Raw genomic sequence first — 1,041 nt, 5'->3', positions numbered from 1 at the left:
TATATATATATATATATATATATATATATATATATATATATATATATATATATATATATATATATGGTGGTGCTTGTGTGTGTGTCTGTGTCACTCTCTCTGTGCTTGTGTGTTTGTATGTATGCATATATTATTTTATATGCCAGCAGAGCCCCACAGAAGAAGCACAAAATAATAAAAAGTATATATTATATTATACACCGGGCGCGGCCAAGAAGACACAGAAAAATGTATAGAGTATTGATACTGTCTCAATGAAGCAGCAGAAGAAAAAAAAAAAGAAAGAAACAGAAAGCGAATACAACATTCACAAACGAGAGTTTCTAACGAGCTCCATCGCTTGATATTCACTATGAAATTAGGGTTTAGGGTTTAGGGTTTAGGGTTTCTGGTGTGTGACGTCGCCTTTGTCTCACCTCTAAGAAAGAAGTTTCTTCTGAGTCTGTATCGGTGAGTGAATCTTCTTCTTCTTCTTCTGCTTCTGCATCTTCTTCTGCTGCAGTGCCGTGCAGCTCGTTTTCCTCTTCTGCTTCGAGTTTATCTGCGAGTGCATCTGCATCTAATTCAGAGAAACTGACTTCGTCGTCAGCATCAAGCTCAGCTGAGTTTGTATCCTCTTCTGTTTCTTCATTTATATTCAAATTTGTATCTGTTTCCTCCAGCTGCATACCCAGCACCGCGGCGTCGTTGTGCAGGAGCAGAGCGGCCGCCACCAGCACGCCAAGAAACAGCAACAAATTACGAACGGAAAGGGTCATTTTCGCTGCGATATGTGTTTAAAAAGTTAAATATACAAAAAATACTCACAAAGAAATGACAAACAACTTCAGTTTATACAGAAAATAAACTTGAATGAGCTGCCTATACACCCCAGCACGGCGCCTCACCACCGCCTGCCGACCAGACCGCGGTGCCGGCCCCCAGCCCGCCCGTTTTTCGCTGCAGTTTTCGCTTCTTCTCTCGGAATATGGAGTGTATTCATGAATAAGTTTCAGAAATTTTTAATAAAGTTTAAACTTATTTCTATTTATTTCACTTTTC

The 1,041-nt window shown here is 39.6% G+C and overlaps 1 protein-coding gene across 1 annotated transcript in view; it reads right to left on the bottom strand.

The window, feature by feature from the left end:
• The window catches only part of EMH_0038180 (uncharacterized protein), a gene marked incomplete at both ends in the record, with an annotated part of 1,126 nt that extends 368 nt beyond the window's left edge, over positions 1-758 (bottom strand). Inside the window, one exon of the mRNA XM_013495249.1 lies at positions 417-758. Coding sequence (XP_013350703.1) covers positions 417-758 — 342 coding nt within the window. The remainder of the gene's footprint in view (positions 1-416) is intronic.
• Between the last annotated feature and the right edge of the window lie 283 nt (positions 759-1,041).

Source organism: Eimeria mitis, genomic scaffold (assembly GCF_000499745.2).
Source record: "Eimeria mitis Houghton genomic scaffold, Emh_scaff1494, whole genome shotgun sequence".
NCBI lineage: Eukaryota > Apicomplexa > Conoidasida > Eucoccidiorida > Eimeriidae > Eimeria > Eimeria mitis.
This window is presented reverse-complemented; position numbering and strand designations above follow the sequence as displayed.